Raw genomic sequence first — 17,323 nt, 5'->3', positions numbered from 1 at the left:
GTGACCAAGATCAAAACTGCAAAGACTGGGAAAGTGATGGCGGAGAGAACTGACCACGCAAATAAAACACAGGCATTTGTAACCTTGGATCACAACTAGGGTTGCCAACTTCCTCACTCCCAAATAAGGGACAAAAGGTGACGTCACCGCCCGTCCCCAGGTGACCTCACCCAGCCAGCGGCCACGTGCTCCCGCTCCACCAACGGCGGCCGCCCGGGATTATTAAGATTATTAAGGGGTTAGACACGTTAGAGGCAGGAAGCATGTTCCCAATGTTGGGGGAGTCCAGAACCAGGGGCCACAGTTTAAGAATAAGGGGTAGGCCATTTAGAACAGAGATGAGGAAAAGCTTTTTCAGTCAGAGAGTTGTCAGAAGGCAGTGGAGGCCAATTATCTGAATGCATTCAAGAGAGAGCTAGATAGAGCTCTTAAGGATAGCGGAGTCAGGGGGTACGGGGAGAAGGTAGGAACGGGGTACTGATTGAGAATGATCAGCCATGATCACATTGAATGGTGGTGCTGGCTCAAAGGGCCGAATGGCCTCCTCCTGCACCTATTGTCTATTGTCTATTGGGAGGCGCAACCTCCGTTAGGCGGTGCCCGGGTCTCCGGGCCTACACTGGCTGGGCCTACAGTGGCCCCCTGGGCGTACAGTGTCCGGGCCTACAGTGTCCAGGCCTACAGCACCCCCCAGGCCTAATACGGGACAAGGGCGGTCCTATACGGGTCAAACCAATTTAGCCCAAAATAGGGATGTCCCGGCTAATACGGGACAGTTGGCAACCCTAATCACAAAGCAGAAACATAATTGCCTAAGCACGATGACTTACCTATGGTACAGAAACTTATCCGTGCCTAAGTGACATTAATCAGTAACATGTTTACTGCTGTGGTAATTTATCTGTGGAGCATGCCTGGGATTTTAAATGTAAACACATTGAGGAGCAATGGACATATTATGTTCTCACAAAATAAACGTAAAAATATGGAGGACAAACTGTGCCCAAGTACTGAATCAGAAATTTCCCTTCTTAACATGCTGTTTATAAGTTTCTGAGGTGATAAGTTGGTGTTCAAGTAGAGAGTGATTAAATCTGTTGACCCTTTCTTGCATGTCTTGTTCTTGATATGGAACTGAAGGTTGATAGCGGAAAATTACCTGATAAGTTATGTAACAGTCAAAAATAATTTGCTCAATTTCTGAACTGGCCTATTAATTTAGTTTGGAGATTTATTTAGCGCGGAAACAGGACCTTCGGCCCACCCACTGAGTCCGCGCCGACCAGCGATCCCCGCACACTAACATCAGGGGACAATTTACAATTATACCAAGCCAATTAACTTACAAACATGTACGTCATTGGAGTGTGAGAGAAAACCCACGCTGCTGACAGGGAGGATGTACAAACTCCGTACAGACAGCACCCGTAGTCAGGATCGAACCCGGATCACTGATCACTCTGCCGCTGCGCTACCGTGCCACCTATTACTTCTTGTCGATGTGAAAGTGTGTTCTGTAGACGATACTCATGACAAGTATCTTGTTCAGATTGTGCAGAAGGATTTTTGATATACCCCAAGGAGATATCATTTTTCACAGCTATATGTATAGTTCATGAAGTGAGAGGTGCTGGGAGATGCATAGATGGAAACTGGGTGGGAATCCAGCAGAGCCCATTCCTGATCGCCCCTGAAGACTGGGAACCTGGATAGAGTGGATGTGGACAGGATGTTCCCACTCCTGGGAGAGTCTAGGACTAGAGGTCGCAGCCACAGAATTAAAGGACGTTCCTTTGGGAAGGAAATGGGGAGGAATTGCTTTAGTGAGAGGGTGATGAATCTGTGGAATTCTTTGCCACAGAAGGCTGTGGAGGCCAAGTCAATGGACATTTTTAAGACGGAGATAGAAAGATTCTTGATTAGTGCGGGTGTCAGGGGTTGTGGGGGAAAGGCAGGAGAATGGGGTTAGGGGGGAGAGATAGATCAGCCATGATTGAATGGCGGAGTAGACTAGATGGGCCGAATGGCCTAATGCTTCTTCTAGAACGTATGTACAGATGCTGCCCGGCTTACAATGCTTCGACTTACGATATTTCGACTTTGCGATGGTGCAAACGGCCGCTCGCTTCCGGCCACGTGATCATGTGTGTTAGATGCATCTCGATGGACAATATTCTCAGTTTCCGATGGTTATATTTTGGACCGTAACCCCATCGTAAGTTGAGGAGCACCTGTACTTATAAACATACGAACCGGAGAGTGGTGGTGGAGGGAGGCGGTGATGGGATGGGAGGAAGAACGGACCTTCAAGTCCCGCTGCAGTTGGGACTGTACAATGGCACCAAATCCTGGTGACTCTTGCATGTACACTCAGTGGGGTGTTTCTTTGCGTTGTGTGCTAACCGGCCATTGTACTTATTAATGTATGGCAATAATCTCGCTGATCGGCATGCAAAAAAGAGAATCTCACTGTACCTCAGTACACCTGATGATAGGGAGATTATTGACCATCGGGTGGTGATATCAGTCGCATTGGAGATTTGAGGCACCATTTTATGTTGCTTGGGTAGGCTGCAAATCTCATTTAGTGGGAAGGAAAATCAGGAAGTGTGTAATAAATGGGCATTTATTTGTGTTTTTTTTGTCGTTTAGAGATCCAGCGTGGAAACAGGCCCTCAGTCCCACCGAGTCCACACCGAACAGCGATCCCCCCCCGCACATTAACACCACCCCCGTACCAGGGACGATGTTTACATTTACACCGAGCCAATTAACCTCCAAACCTGCACGTCTTCGGAGTGTGGGGGGAAACCGAGGTTCCTGGAGAAAACCCACGCAGGTCACGGGGAGAACGTACAGACTCCGTACAGACAAGCACCGGGTTCGAAGCCGGGTCTCTGGCGCTGCGTAGCCAGCTGTACGGCAACAACTCTACCGCTGCGCTGCCCGAACCACCGTTTCTGAAGCCAAAGATCGTCCCTGCTGATCGACGGCAGCTTTGAGAGGTAAAATGGCTTTGCGTGGTAAGCCTAACGCTAATCCAATATCACTGCTAACTGACAGCAGGAACGTAAAGAGCCGACTGAATGGTAGGAGCGGAGAGACCTTCAATGGAGAGGCCAAGCACAAACAAACTCCCAGCTACGTTTTGAGACGAGAAGACACTTTTTGCACCATTGAGTGTGATTTGAGGTACATAAATAACTGTGTACTGTCGATTACTGGCCTTCTAGTTAACAGCAGCATGGTTTCGATGAGGAAATAATCAATGTAAACTCACAAAAAAAGTGAACATTTACAAAACTAATACCCTGGCAGTAAGCGGCGGGGACTTTTGTTTTTATAAACTACCGTATCCATAGGCTGGTGAAGTAAGTGATATAAATAGAAGGGTTATCGTACCAGGCTCCAACGGCCACGGTGCCAGGCATCATCCGTGGGACAAGCTCGCGTGTGGCACTGTTCCCGATCAGGCGGCTTGTCTAGAATTTCACAGTTCTGATCATTTAGCCTCTGTCCGTTGGGTAGCTGGCAAATAACGAGCCTCGTTCTCGTTCCACCACCGCACATCTGGTTGCACTGGAAATGTAACGCCAACAACAGGCCATTAGCCAAGGGGAGGGGGAGAAAAACAGGGACAACTTCGCAACGCAAATCAGAGGGACATTGAAAGTTGAACAAACTCTCTTCAGAAACCGCCTGAAAAACGACAACAACAAGAATAAATACGCATTTCGGAAATAACAAACGGTGTGAAATATATTTTTAAATTTTGAAAAAATGTGCAACAGAGAGATTTTTGGGACTTTTATGAACTATTGGGTGACTGCACAGAGTCTTTCACCTCGAGTAAGGGACTCGTGAACCAGAGGGCATTGGTTGAAGGTGAGAGGGGAAAGATTTAACAGGGATCTGAGGGACTACTTTTTTCACACAGAGGTTGCTGGCTATAGGGAATGAGCTGCCAGAGGAGGTAGTTGAGGCAGGCACTATCATAGCCTCAACTACCTCTACCAAAAGACGTTTGGACAGGTACTCGTATAGGAAAGGTTGAGAGGGAAGATAGATACAAAATGTTGGAGTAACACAGCATCTTTAGAGAAAAGGAATAGGTGATGTTTCGGGTTGAGCCAGTCTAAAGAAGGGTCTTGACCCTGACACATCACCTATTCCTTTTCTCCAGAAATGCTGCCTGACCTGTTGAGTTACTCCAGCATTTTGTGTCCATCTCCGGTGTAAACCAGCATCTGCAGTTCGTTCCCACACAAAGGTTTAGAGGGATATGTGCTGACTCGGGCAAGTGGGACTAGTGTTGATAGGCCATCTTGGTCATCATGGGGAGGTTGGGCCTGTTCCGTGCTGCGTGACTCTAGAGCATTGGGAATACCACCTCACATTTTAGGTGCTGATTTATTAATAGCAAAGTGCTGGATAATAAATCATTCTAATAAATCCAGGTAAGATCACAATATATGCAATGAATGAAGATGGCTAGAAAGCCTGTTCAGGACTTGTGGAGTTTTAAAACATCAAACCAAAGATTATTAAGGGGTTGGACACGCAAGAGGCAGGAAACATGTTCCCAATGTTGGGGGAGTCCAGAACAAGGGGCCACAGTTTAAGAATAAGGGGTAGGCCATTTAGAACGGAGATGAGGAAAAACTTTTTCACCCAGAGAGTTGTGAATCAGTGGAATTCTCTGCCTCAGAAGGCAGAGGAGGCCAATTCTCTGGATGCTTTCAAGAGAGTTAGATAGAGCTCTTAAGGATAGCGGAGTCAGGGGGTATGGGGAGAAGGCAGGAACGGGGTACTGATTGTGAATGATCAGCCATGATCACAGTGAATGGCGGTGCTGGCTCGAAGGGCCGAATGGCTTACTCCTGCACTTATTGTCTAGTGTCTATTCTCAACACCTGCGCTCGGTTGGCCAAACTGGTCTCCCGGTGGCCGAGCACTTCAACTCCCCCTCCCATTCCCAGTCTGACCTTTCGGTCATGGGCCTCCTCCAGTGCCATAGTGAGGCCCACCGGAAATTGGAGGAACAGCACCTCATATTTCGCCTGAGCAGCTTGCAGCTCAGTGGTATGAACATCGACTTCTCCAACTTTAGATAGTTCCTCTGTCCCTCTCTTCCCCTCCTCCTTCCCAGATCTCCCACTGTTTTCCTGTCTCCACCTATATCCTTCCTTTGTTCCGCCCCCCTGACATCAGTCTGAAGAAGGGTCTCGACCCGAAACGTCACCCATTCCTTCTCTCCCGAGATGCTGCCTGACCTGCTGAGTTACTCCAGCATTTTGTGAATAAATACCGTCTATTGTCTACATGGTCGGCAGACAATTTCTTTTGGATGAATGTAGGAGTCGCCATATGTCTTCCAACCAAGGAATAAACGGCAGATGGTGAGCGATAATGAGACTGGATGGTGATGGTAATGGTGACACTCACCTCTCCCCAGTTGCCGTAGATCCACTGCGGGCAAGGCCCAGACTCACACAACCTCATCTCCACAGGCTTGGCCTGCTCTACACAGTTACTGGCGTCGTACCCATCTTCATTCTGGCAGACGACCACGCGCCGCTGGAACCCTCCCGCGCACGTACTCGAACACTGCAAACACACAATGCACAAACCGAGGAACAATTAAAAGGAAGGACCCTTCCTTGCCTAAGTAACAATGGTAATTAGTTTAGTTTAGTTTAGTTTAGAGATACAGCACGGAAATGGGCCCTTTGGCCCAACGGGTCCATGCCGACCAGCGATCCCCGCGTATTAACACTATCCTACACACAGTAGGGACAATTTACACATATACCAAGCCAGTTAACCTCCAAACCTGCACGTCTTTGGTGTGTGGGAGGAAACCGAAGATCTCGGAGAAAACCCACGCAGGTCACGGGGAGAACGTACAAACTCCGTACAGACGGCGCCCGTAGTCGGGATCGAACCCGGGTCTCCGGCGCTGCATTCGCTGTAAGGCAGCAACTCTACCGCTGCACCACCGTGACCGCCCTGTTGAGGCCGGGACTATCCCAACGTTTTAAGAAACAGTTGGACAGGTGCATTGTTAGGACTGGTGTGGAGGGATATGGACCAAACGCAGGCAGGTGGGACTAGTGTAGCTGGGGGCATGTTGGCCGGTGTGGGCAAGTTTGTGGTGAAGGGCCTGTTTCCACGCTGTATCGCTCTGTGACCAACATCTGTGTGTTGTCGTGTTGTGTGTGTGTGTGTGTGTGGCGGCTACTTACCGCACCCCAGGGGCCGGTCCTCCACTGGCTGCCGTGGAGCTGGGTGTAGTCGGGGTCTCCGTGCGTGGGCAGCATCTTGGGCCGGGGGAAGGGGTAGGCGTTGTTGCGCTGGTTGCACGAGGGCATGGAGCACTCCTGCTCGGTTCTCGGCAGGTCGTCAGGGTCACACTCACTCTCGCTGATCACCTGGCCCTTGTGGTTCATGCAGATCACCTGCCTGGTGGCCTTGCCTTGGCCACACGTCACTGAGCACTGCATTGGGTCAAACAAGAGGACAAGAATGCATGACACCCCTCAGTTTCACAAGTTCACCGGCTATAGACAATAGGTGCAGTAGGAGGCCATTCGGCCCTTCGAACCAGCACCGCCATTCAATGTGATCATGGCTGATCATTCTCAATCAGTACCCCGTTCCTGCCTTCTCCCCATACCCCCTGACTCCGCTATCCTTAAGAGCTCTATCCAGCTCTCTCTTGAATGCATTCAGAGAATTGGCCTCCACTGCCTTCTGAGGCAGAGAATTCCACAGATTCACAACTCTCTGACTGAAAAAGTTTTTCCTCATCTCAGTTCTAAATGGCCTACCCCTTATTCTTAAACTTATAGGAGTAGTGTAGGAAAATAACTGCACATGCTGGTACAAATCGAAGGAATCACAAAATGCTGGAATAACTCAGCGGGACAGGCAGCATCTCTGGAGAGAAGGAATGGGTGACGTTTCGGGTCGAGACCCTTCTTCAGACTGGAGTTATAGGAGTAAAATTAGGCAATTCGGGTCTACTCCGCCATTCAATCGTGGCTGATCTCTGCCTCCCAATCCCATTTTCCTGCCTTCTCCCCAAAATCCTTGACACCCGTTCTAATCAAGAATTTGTCTATCTCTGCCTTAAAAATATCCACTGACTTGGCCTCCACAGCCCTCTGTGGCAATGAGTTCCACAGATTAACTACCCTCTGACTAAAGAAGTTCCTCCTCACCTCCTTTCTGAAAGAACGCCCTTTAATTCTGAGGCTGTGACCCCTGGTCCTAGACTCTCCCACCAGTGGAAACATCCTCTCCACATCCACTCTATCTCTGCCTTTCATTATTCTATAGGTTTCATTGAGGTCCCCCCTCAACCTTCTAAACTCCAGCGAGTACAGGCCCAGTGCTGTCAAACGCTCATCATATGCTAACCCGCTCATTCCTGGAATAATTCTTGTAAACCCTCTTCACCCATGTTGAAAAGGCTCCCGCACTTGGAGCCAAGGGTTCTGCTTTGTACTCAACCAGTCTTTGATCGAGTGTGCGTTTTCATGAGCTGAGAAGAGCTTTTGACTTGGTATCTATGATATTTGTTCAAATTTAATGGCTACCACCCTCACTGTAATATTCTGTGCAGAGTAGATTTTGAGTTTTGTATCATCGACTCGCCGAGCCATGATAGTTAGAAAATATATGTAGGAAGAAAATATCTTTTAATTAAATCTGGGTTTTTGCTAATATCATATACTGCACTGAAAAATGGAACAGGAAGAATGGGGAAACAAATTACACCTCAACTCACTACGATGGAACAGTGGTAGAGTTGCTGCCTTACAGCGCCGGAGACCCAGGTTCAATCCCAACTACAGGCAATGTCTATACGGAGTTTGTACGTTCTCTCCGTGTCCGCGTGGGTTTTCCCCGAGATCTTCGGATTCCTCCCACACTCCAAAGACGTGCAGGTTTATAGGTTAATTGGATTGGTATGAGTGTAAATTGTCCCTAGTGTGTGTAGGATAGTGTTAATGTGCGGGGATCGCTGGCCAGTGCAGACTCGATGGGCCGAGGGGCCAGTTTCCGCGCTGTGTTTACATCTAAACTTGCAATAAACTAAAATTCGTAGGAAGGAACTGCAGATGCTGGTTTACACCGAAGATAGCCACAAAATGCTGGAGTGACTGAGCGGGACAGGCAGCGACTCTGAAGAGAAGGAATGGGTGTGGTCCGACACCATTCTTCGGACCTAAAATTTAAACGGAAGCTTTTAAATTGAAATTTGGTTGAGCAGCGACAGGAAAGTTCAGGAGGAGTTTCCTAACCTGTGTCCACTCACGGGTTTTCCAGCGGCCACAAGGGTTGACAAGACATTCCTCTCGGGATGGGGGCTTGGGGAGATGCAAGCAAGCGGACTCATCGGCCACCGCACCGTGAAGGTCGCGACAACTGACGTAACGCTCCTTCGTCCCCTTACCACAGGTAGCCGAACACTGTTGGATGGGAATGATCATTCACGTTAACGGCAACGGCTATTAATATTAGTAACATAGAAACATAGAAAATAGGTGCAGGAGTAGGCCATTCGGCCCTTCGAGCCTGCACCGCCATTCAATATGATCATGGCTGATCATCCAGCTCAGTAACCTGTACCTGCCTTCTCTCCATACCCCCTGATCCCTTTAGCCACAAGGGCCACATCTAACTCCCTCTTAAATATAGCCAATGAACTGGCCTCAACTACCTTCTGTGGCAGAGAATTCCACAGACTCACCACTCTCTGTGTGAAAAAATGTTTTCTCATGTCGGTCCTAAAAGACTTCCCCCTTATCCTTAAGCTGTGACCCCTGGTTCTGGACTTCCCCAACATCGGGAACAATCTTCCCGCATCTAGCCTGTCCAACCCCTTAAGAATTTTATATGTTTCTATAAGATCCCCCCTCAGTCTTCTAAATTCCAGTGAGTATAAGCCTAGTCTATCCAGTCTTTCTTCATATGAAAGTCCTGCCATCCCAGGGATCAATCTGGTGAACCTTCTCTGTACTCCCTCTAAGGCTAGAATGTCTTTCCTCTTAGTAAGAAAGGTTACTGACGTTTGGTTGGCAATTGGCATTCACTCCAACTTCAAACAAAGCTACTTTTTAGAATGGCAAATTAACGTTAATTTATAACGAGAATAAATAAACAGTATTGATATTAATCCGCCATCAATATCATAAATTAGTTATTGTTTGTCCACGTGTCACTTTATTGAAAAATGCGTTGTTTAACGTTAATAGTAAAATCAAATAACTGTACAGGAGTCCACGATCCAAATCTCCACTTCGTTGTGTAGGTCATCTGATCCGGTATTCTTTCCTCTGGCTGCACATCAGGGCAAGGGGTTATTTCACATTCCTACAACATAAAAACAGGCAGCTGAAGGAAAAAGATGCCTTTCACATCTTTCTATTAAAATTAATTATCTTTCGAAAAGTTTCATTTTCATTCAAGACAGATGTATGCATTCAAGAGGGATTTAGATTTAGCTCTTAGGGCTAACAGAATCAAGGGATATTGGGGAGAGAGCAGGAACGGAGTACTGATTGTGGATGATCAGCCATGATCATATTGAATGGCGGTACTGGCTCGAAGAGCCGAATGGCCTCCTCCTGCACCTATTTTCTATGTTTCTATGATTATATGTTTCTATTCCTAAACTCTATCTGCTACCAAACACAGCTCTAAACTATTCACCTTTACAATTGTTTCAAAGTCAAAGCCAGCAAATACACTCGGCAATATTTTGCACGTTTAAGTTTAGGTTTATTATTATCACGTGTACCGTGATGATAAGGTGAAGCGTTTTGTGTGTTTAGTGTAAGTGAGGTACTAAGCTTCTCACTGCACTTTGTAATTATATGCTATTCCAGCAGATCAGCTACTTCAAATACATTCATGTTAAAATCAAATACAATAGTTGGAGCAAAGGGGAAGATACAGAGAGCAGAATATAATTTTCAGCTTTGTAGTCTTGTGGCGCCTCAGTTAAAAAACCACTTTTATTTATAAAGAGATACAGCGCAGAAACAGGCCCTTCACACCACCTAGCGCTCTCTGCACATTAACACGATGCAACGAGACCTGGGTGTCGTGGTACACCAGTCATTGAAAGTAGGCATGCAGGTACAGCAGGCAGTGAAGAAAGCGAATGGTATGTTTGCATTCATAGCGAGGGGATTTGAGTATAGGAGCAGGGAGGTTCTGCTGCATTTGTACAGGGCCCTGGTGACACCACACCTGGAGTATTGTGTACAGTTTTGGTCTCCTAATCTGAGGAAAGACATTCTTGCCATAGAGGGAGTACAGAGAAGGTTCACCAGATTGATTCCTGGGATGGCAGGACTTTCATATGAAGAAAGACTGGATAGACTGGGCTTGTACTCGCTGGCATTTAGAAGATTGAGGGGGGATCTTATAGAAACTTACAAAATTACAACATATAAAATTCTTAAGGGGTTGGACAGGCTAGATGCAGGAAGATTGTTCCCGATGTTGGGGAAGTCCAGAACAAGGGGTCACAGCTTAAGGATAAGGGGGAAGTATTTTAGGACCGAGATGAGAACGTTTTTTTTCACACAGAGAGTGGTGAATCTGTGGAATTCTCTGCCACAGAAGGTAGTTGAGGCCAGTTCATTGGCTATATTTAAGAGGGAGTTAGATGTGGCCCTTGTGGCTAAAGGGATCATATATCATATCATATCATATATATACAGCCGGAAACAGGCCTTTTCGGCCCACCAAGTCCGTGCCGCCCAGCGATCCCCGCACATTAACACTATCCTACACCCACTAGGGACAATTTTTACATTTTACCCAGCCAATTAACCTACATACCTGTACGTCTTTGGAGTGTGGGAGGAAACCGAAGATCTCGGAGAAAACCCACGCAGGTCACGGGGAGAACGTACAAACTCCTTACAGTGCAGCACCCGTAGTCAGGATCGAACCTGAGTCTCCGGCGCTGCATTCGCTGTAAAGCAGCAACTCTACCGCTGCGCTACCGTGCCGCCCTAATCAGGGGGTATAGAGAGAAGGCAGGTACGGGATACTGAGTTGGATGATCAGCCATGATCATATTGAATGGCGGTGCAGGCTCGAAGGGCCGAATGGCCTACTCCTGCACCTATTTTCTATGTTTCTATGTAACACTATCCTACACACACTAGGATTTATACCTGCATTTATACCAAGCCAATTAACCTGAAAACCAGCATGTCTTTGGAGTGTGGGAGGAAACCAGAGATCCCAGAGAAAACTCGCACGGTCACAGGGAGAACAGAACGTACAAACTCCGTACAGACAGCACTCGTAGTCAGGATCGAACTCGGGTCTCTGGCGCTGTGAGGCAGCAACTCTACCGCTACGCCACCGCGCTGCCCATAGACACACTATTGCACATTGTGGCATATCAGTCCCATGCTAAGATATCACTAACTACAATTACTTGAAAGATCAACTGTTTGGACATGGAGATTCGAGAATCTTTGGATGCTGGAATTTGAGTGAAACACAAAGTGCTGGAGCAACTCAGCGGGTCACTTGAATGATAAAGTGCAAACACTGCCCGGCATGACAATATTAAATGTCTCGACACTGAGAAGGTGCAAAGAGTTTTTGTTTTGCATATAATTTCTATTCTGAATAAAGTTTACTTTTGAAAAAATAAAATCTCAATGGGTCAGGCAGCATCTGTGGAGGACATAGGATGACGATGTTTCGGGTTGGGGCAATTCTTTAGAGTTTAAGTTGAAACGTCGCCTACCCATGTCCTCCATAGATGTCCCTCCCCCACCCTTGTCGTTGCACTAGTTTCACTGTCGTCCTGTTGATTTTCACTGCCCGAATAACTCGTTATCACCTAGCCCACAGCCAACAATGGACCATTGTGGGCTCCACCTTTCCTTGATCATCGTTGCTTTATGCGTATCTTTCATTCATTTGTTCAATTTACCGTCTATATCTCTCATTTCCATTTTACCTGACTCTCAGTCTGACGAAGGGTCTCGACCCGAAACATCACCTATTCCTTTTCTCCAGAGATGTTGCCTGACCCGCTGAGTTCGTAAGTGACAGGAGCAGAATTAGGCCATTCGGCCCATCAAGTCTACTCTGCCGTTCAATCGTGGCTGATCTAATTCTCCCTCCTAACCCCCTTCCCCTGCCTTCTCCCCATTTGCTTTACCTTAGCATGCATCTGTACACTGTAAGTGGCTCGATTGCGATCATGATTTGTCTTTCCGCTGACTGGATAGCGCGCAACAAAAGCTTTTCACTGTACCTCGGTCGGTACAAGTGACCACAAACTAAACTGAAACTGAAAATGAAACATGACGCCCGTGTTATTGCAGTGTCTTGCGTCTCTCCTCCAGAGATGATGCCTGATCGCTTTGATATTCTAATGACGGTGCGATGGTTACCTGGGTATGTCTGGGCCTGGTGGCAGCGTTGCATTCATTGTCATTGACCACTGTGCCATACGACCCAGCGATGCATCGGACAGCCCGCATCTGATAGCCACTCCCACACGTGGTTGTGCACTGTAACCAGAACACACTTACAATTAGAGTCAGACAGCCATGCAGCGTGGAAACAGGCCCTTCAGCCCAACTCGGCCATGCCGACCAAGGTGCCCCATCTAAGCTAATCCCATTTTTTCCCGCATTTGGCCCACATCCCTCCAAACCTTTCCCATCCTCAGTGGACCACTGTAGTTCTGTGTACTTGGGCGGCACGGAGGTGCAGCGATAGATTTGCCGCCTCACAGCGCCAGAGACTAAAGTTGGAGTTACAAAAGCAAAGAGAAGTATTCCAAACTTCCTTTCAATTATTAGCATTTCTGTATCCGTATAAATCCGTAGAAAAATATCCAAATAAACCAGCATTTATTTCAAAAGTGTTGTGTACAAAAACAGGGATGTAACGCTGAGGCTCAATAATGCGCTGGTCAGACCGCATTCGGAATATTGAGGAAGGATGTGCTGGCTCTGGAGAGGACCAAAGCATGTTTACAAGAATGATCCCAGGAATTAGTCGGTTAACTTACGATGAGCGTTTGTCGGCACTGGGCCTGTTTATCGCGCCGTATCTCTAAACTAAATTAGACTAAACGAATAGCATCCTAAAATTATGTGTTCTGGGAAGCTACAGGAGATGATCAATGGTTTCTACCTGGTAGACACAAGATGCTGGAGTAACTCAGTGGGTCAGGAAGCATCTAAAGGAGAGACGGAATGGGTGACATTTCACTGTCGAGACCCTCCTTCAGAATGATGACTTTGTCCCGCCCCCGTCCCCTGACATCAGTCTGAAGAAGGGTCTCGACCCGAAACGTCACCCATTCCTTCTCTCCTGCGATGCTGCCTGACCCGCTGAGTTACTCCAGCATTTTGTGTCTACCTTCGATTTGAACCAGCATCTGCAGTTATTTTCGTACACAATGGTTTCTACCTGATCACTTCTAGCTGACTATAAGGGCTTGCTCAATAGTTACCATATGTGGTTCATTTAATTGTTTCAGATCATCACTTTTCCCAGCTCTCTGGCAAACACGACAAGTGAATACAAAATAAATCTATGTCACAAGACCCTACTTATAAAACATTCGCACCTCAATACTTTTTCAAAAGATATATTGACATTGTTTTGAAATGAATATTAAAAAAACTACAACCATTTAGTTTAGAGATACAGCGCGGAAACAGGCCCTTCGGCCCACCGGGTCCGCACCGACCAGCGATCCCCACACACCAACACTATCCGACACTCACTAGGGACAATTTACATTTTTACCAAGTCAATTAACCTACAAACCAGTACGCTGTTGGAGTGCAGGAGGAAACAGAAGATCTCGGAGAAAACCCACGCAGGTCACGGGGAGAACGTACAAACTCCGTACAGACAGCACCCGTAGTCAGGATGGAACCCGGGTCTCTGGCGCTGTGAGGCAGCAACTCTACCGCTGCGTAACCGTGCCGCCCAATTAAAAGGGGACATGGATAGGAAAGATTAAATGGCTTTCCCGCACATTAACACATAAACTCCGTACAGGCAGCACCCGTGGTCGGGATCGAACCCAGGTCTCTGGCGCTTTGAGGCAGTAGCTCTACAGGTTTGTAGGTTAATTGGCTTGGTATAAATGTAAATTGTCCCTGGTGTGTGCGGGACAGTGCGAGGATCATTGGTCGGGTGCAGAACTCGGTGGGCCGAAGGGCCTGTTCCGCGCTGTGTCTCTAAACTGAACTAAATTAAACGTTGTTATATCCTTGCCTCAGCTACCATCTCCGGCAGCTCGTTCCATACACCCAGCACCCCTTGAGTGAGAATGATTTATGATTTATGTAAAATGCACTGTGTCGCTAAATTGAATTAACCAGGTCATTCAGAAAGAAAACACTCGTACATAACTGATAGGTCTAATGACTTACAGCTGTAGTGTGATAGCTCATGTTATTCTTTTAAAAATGTGGTTTTGCAACAACAAAAAAATGCTCTGGTTAAAAATAACTCCATGGCTTTGACATTGTGAGGTTTCCATGCACAGTCAAGACTGTGTGAATAATATTTTCTTCCTGACTATATCAATTTTCAATCTGCTGTAAATTGTGTGGATACCTTCTCCTTGTAAATATAACTGCACTGAAGCCTATGCAAAAATAAGTTTTATAGGAATAATGCCGCCTGACTCACTGAGTTCATATGTGATAGGAGCAGAATTAGGCCCTTCGGCCCACCGAGTCCACGCCAACCATCGATCACCCGTCCACACTAGTTCCATGTTGTCCCACTATCTCACCCGCTTCCTACACACATGGGGCCAATTTGCAGAGGACCAATTAAACTACAAATCCCCACGTCTCTGGGATGTGGGAGGAAACCAGAGCACCCGGAGAGAACCCACGCGGTCACGGGGAGAACGTACAAACTCCACACAGACAGCACCCGTAGTCATGATTGAACCTGAGTCTCTGGCGCTGTGAGGCAGCAACACCATCACTGCGCCACTCCTGATGAGTTCCTCTGTTTTCAGTTCTCAGTGCAATCACATGTGACTAAAATAATGCTTCTTATAAATATTATATTCCCCTTCCCCAGCTCTTCAGCTGTGCTTATTTTTCGATTAGTTTAGAGATACAGCGTGGAAACAGGCCCCTCGGCCCACCAAGTCCACACCGACCAGCGATCTTAGCACCCTAACACTATCGCAGAGTTGCAAAACCCATTATCCCGCTGTTCTTCTCCAACTTGGCACCAAACCTGCCGATGCTTGAATCCCCTTCCTGCACGTCACCAAACACTGCAATGGACACCAGTTTAAACAAGCACAATCGTGAAATTCTTTTACATTGGTCCAGTTAAGCAGTTAGAGATATTTTCTCTAGTTTATTTCAGATTAGTTTATTTTATTGCTGCATGTACCGAGGTACAGTGAAAAACCTTTTTTGTTAGGTTTAGTTTAGTTTAGAAATACAGCGCAGAAACAGGCCCTTCGGCCCACCGAGTCCGCACCGACCAGCGATCCCCGCACATTAACACTATCCCACACACTCCAGGGATAATTTACAATTATACCAAGCCAATTAACCTACAAACCTGCACGTCTCTGGAGTGTGGGAGGAAACCGAAGATCTCGGCAAAACCCACACAGGACACGGGGAGAACGTACAAACTGTGTACAGACAGCACCCGTAGTCAGGATCGAACCCGGGTCTCCGGCGCTGTGAGCCGGTAACTCTACCGCTGCGCCACCGTGCCGCCTATCTTAAAGTCAGTGCAGAAGCACCACTGTACTTCCCCTTACAAACAGACAGCGTACAACAAACATACAACAGAAAGCACCCAGTGAATGAATAAAAATGACCATCGTGAATGAACGAGTGAACACGTTATTGTCACATCTGACGAGTCGCAGCGAAATTCTTCGTTTCTGCATACCCAAGGTATGCAAAGAATCACCACATAAAGGGCGCCGGTTACTGTACACATGAAGTATGGAGGTTGAAGGAGAGATTGAGGCCTACCTGTCCCCATGGGCCAACCTGCCATGCTGCACACTCCTGCTGTTGGCACAGCTGGGCTGACTCGGGCTTGGTGGCAGAGTTGCAAAACCCATTATCCCGCTGTTCTTCTCCAACTTGGCACCAAACCTGCCGATGTTTGAATCCCTTCCCGCACGTCATCAGGCACTGCAATGGACACCAGTTTAAACAAGCACAATCGCGAAATTCTTTTACATTGGTCCAGTTAGACAGTTAAGAGATATTTTCTCTAGTTCATTTCAGATTAGTTTAGTTTATTGCCGCGAGTACTGAGGTACTTTTTGTGAAAACCTTTTTTTGTTTGGTTTAGTTTAGTTTAGTTTTAGAGATACAGCGCGGAAACAGGCCCTTCGGCCCACCGAGTCCGCGCCGACCAGCGATCCCCACACATTAACACTACCCTACACACACTAGGGACAATTTACAATTAATACCAGGCCAATTAACCTACAAACCTGTACGTCTTTGGAGTGTGGGAGGAAACCGAAGATTTCGGAAAAAACCCGCACAGTCACGGGGAGAACGTACAAACTCCGTACAGACAGCACCCATAGTCGGGATTGAATCGGGGTCTCCGGCGCTGCATTCGCTGTAAGGCAGCAACTCCACCGCTGTGCCACCGTGACTGCCCCATTGTTGCGTGCTTTCCAATCAGCGGAAAGACTATACGTGATTACAATCAAGCCGTCCGCAGTGTACAGATACATGATAAAGGGTATAACGTTTATAACATCCTTGGAGAATATGAATCAATAGACAACAGACAATAGGTGCAGGAGGAGGCCATTCGGCCCTTTGAGCCAGCACCACCATTTAATGTGATCATGGCTGATCATTCACAATCAGTACCCCGTTCCTGCCTTCTCCCCATACCCCCTGACTCCGCTATCATTAAGAGCTCTATCTAGCTCTCTCTTGAAAGCATCCAGAGAATTGGCCTCCACTGCCTTCTGAGGCAGAGAATTCCACAGATTTACAACTCTCTGACTGAAAGATCGGTGATATGGCGGGTCTTCAGCCAAGTAGTAATTGTGCACAAACAAGCCAAGAGGAGGATTCACCTCAGGTACTTCCAAATTCAAATACTAAGTTCTGCAAATGAGCATCCCATTCCCACCTCTCTCCCAGTTTTCTCTCAACCCCCCCACCTCAATCAAACTGAAGAAGGGTCTCGTCGGGAGAAGACGGCAGGGGAAGAGAAAATACATTGTGGCCTTCCATCACAGTGAGGAGGGACTGGAGGAGACTCACTGTGATGGATG

General features: G+C 47.3%; 1 protein-coding gene across 1 annotated transcript in view; it reads right to left on the bottom strand.

Annotated features, from left to right (window-relative positions):
* The window catches only part of adamts9 (ADAM metallopeptidase with thrombospondin type 1 motif, 9), a 205,378-nt gene that overhangs the window by 82,301 nt on the left and 105,754 nt on the right, over positions 1-17,323 (bottom strand). The window contains exons 22-28 of the mRNA XM_078414557.1: positions 16,044-16,208; positions 12,444-12,563; positions 9,283-9,381; positions 8,310-8,477; positions 6,246-6,497; positions 5,446-5,607; positions 3,403-3,579 (exon numbers count right to left, since the gene is read on the bottom strand). Of these exons, the coding sequence (XP_078270683.1) occupies positions 3,403-3,579; positions 5,446-5,607; positions 6,246-6,497; positions 8,310-8,477; positions 9,283-9,381; positions 12,444-12,563; positions 16,044-16,208 (1,143 nt within the window). The remainder of the gene's footprint in view (positions 1-3,402; positions 3,580-5,445; positions 5,608-6,245; positions 6,498-8,309; positions 8,478-9,282; positions 9,382-12,443; positions 12,564-16,043; positions 16,209-17,323) is intronic.

This window comes from Rhinoraja longicauda, chromosome 17 (genome assembly GCF_053455715.1).
Source record: "Rhinoraja longicauda isolate Sanriku21f chromosome 17, sRhiLon1.1, whole genome shotgun sequence".
Lineage (NCBI taxonomy): Eukaryota > Metazoa > Chordata > Chondrichthyes > Rajiformes > Arhynchobatidae > Rhinoraja > Rhinoraja longicauda.
This window is presented reverse-complemented; position numbering and strand designations above follow the sequence as displayed.